We start from the raw sequence: 1044 nt of genomic DNA on the forward strand, positions 1-1044 counted from the left end.
TTGCTGTGAAGAATTAACGTTATAATCGGGATATCCACTTCCATAACCTCGCATCATCGGGCTGGGAGACGTCAATAACTGGTTTAAAGTCGGCGTAGCTCCGGAGGGGTGCTGGTGCTGTTGCTGCGGACACTGTTGCCCGGGGAACCGCTGCTGATACCCTCCGATACCGGCCGGGGAGCTGGTAGCAATCATAGCCGCTTTAGTGCCCGGGCCCATCGGGTTATTCCCCCGGCGCGAGGGACTCATTATTCCCGCGTATCCACCATTCCCATAGCCGGGTCTGTAGTTCGGGTAGTGGTTATTATACGGACTGTTGTTGTTGTTGTTGAAGCCTTCGTGGGAGTTGTGGACCTGATCCATTGTGATGTGTACAGTCAGAGATAGTGCGCCGCTGTGCTGTTATATTACCCCAGCTCTCTGCGCTTTGTTGTCCGCCATGTTGATCGAAGCAAGGCCCTCCTTGTACATTCCCATAATAATGATTTTAAACTCGGAGCGGTTCCTCTTGGTGGTGGTGGTTGTGTTGTTGGTGGCTGATCTCAGGCTGGCATCAGCCCCTTCAGGAACAGCGCTCAGCCTTTCAGACACTTTCTTTTATTCCAGTGGCCACTCGCGGTATCGCAACGAAATTCTCCACCTTGTGGCCCAGAAAGCATTTTCTCCATAGGCCACCATCAGGGGCGCTTCTAGGATCAGACCTTTAGGTGGACTCAGCCCCTAATGTGAATGTGTGCCTTGCAAATAGAAGTTATTTTGAGTTTAGAAAATCTGCATCGACTTGAGAGCAAACTAACCATCACCAAACTCCACCAGACTCCATGTAAATAATCAGGGCTTTTAGCATCATAAAACACACTTCATTCAAAGTGGACAGAAACTAAATTAAACCATCAAAAGCCGTCTTGGTTCATCTTTCCACTGTTCCAACAATCACCACTCTGGTTTGGTTGAAATAAACCCTTAATTCACCCATTTACATGTGGAGATATGCTGGCTCTATACACGCTAAAAGTCCTGATTATTTACATGGAGTCTGGTGGA

The 1044-nt window shown here is 48.6% G+C and overlaps 1 protein-coding gene across 1 annotated transcript in view; it reads right to left on the reverse strand.

Annotated features, from left to right (window-relative positions):
* The window catches only part of LOC114572795 (AT-rich interactive domain-containing protein 1B-like), a 59255-nt gene extending 58573 nt beyond the window's left edge, over positions 1-682 (reverse strand). Inside the window, 1 exon segment of the mRNA XM_028604562.1 lies at positions 1-682. This exon segment is cut by the window's left edge and continues 126 nt beyond it. Within this exon segment, the coding sequence (XP_028460363.1) occupies positions 1-363 (363 nt within the window). The 5' untranslated portion in view covers positions 364-682.
* Positions 683-1044: the final 362 nt, after the last annotated feature.

The sequence above is a fragment of the Perca flavescens genome, chromosome 18, assembly GCF_004354835.1.
Source record: "Perca flavescens isolate YP-PL-M2 chromosome 18, PFLA_1.0, whole genome shotgun sequence".
In the NCBI taxonomy this organism is placed as follows: domain Eukaryota; kingdom Metazoa; phylum Chordata; class Actinopteri; order Perciformes; family Percidae; genus Perca; species Perca flavescens.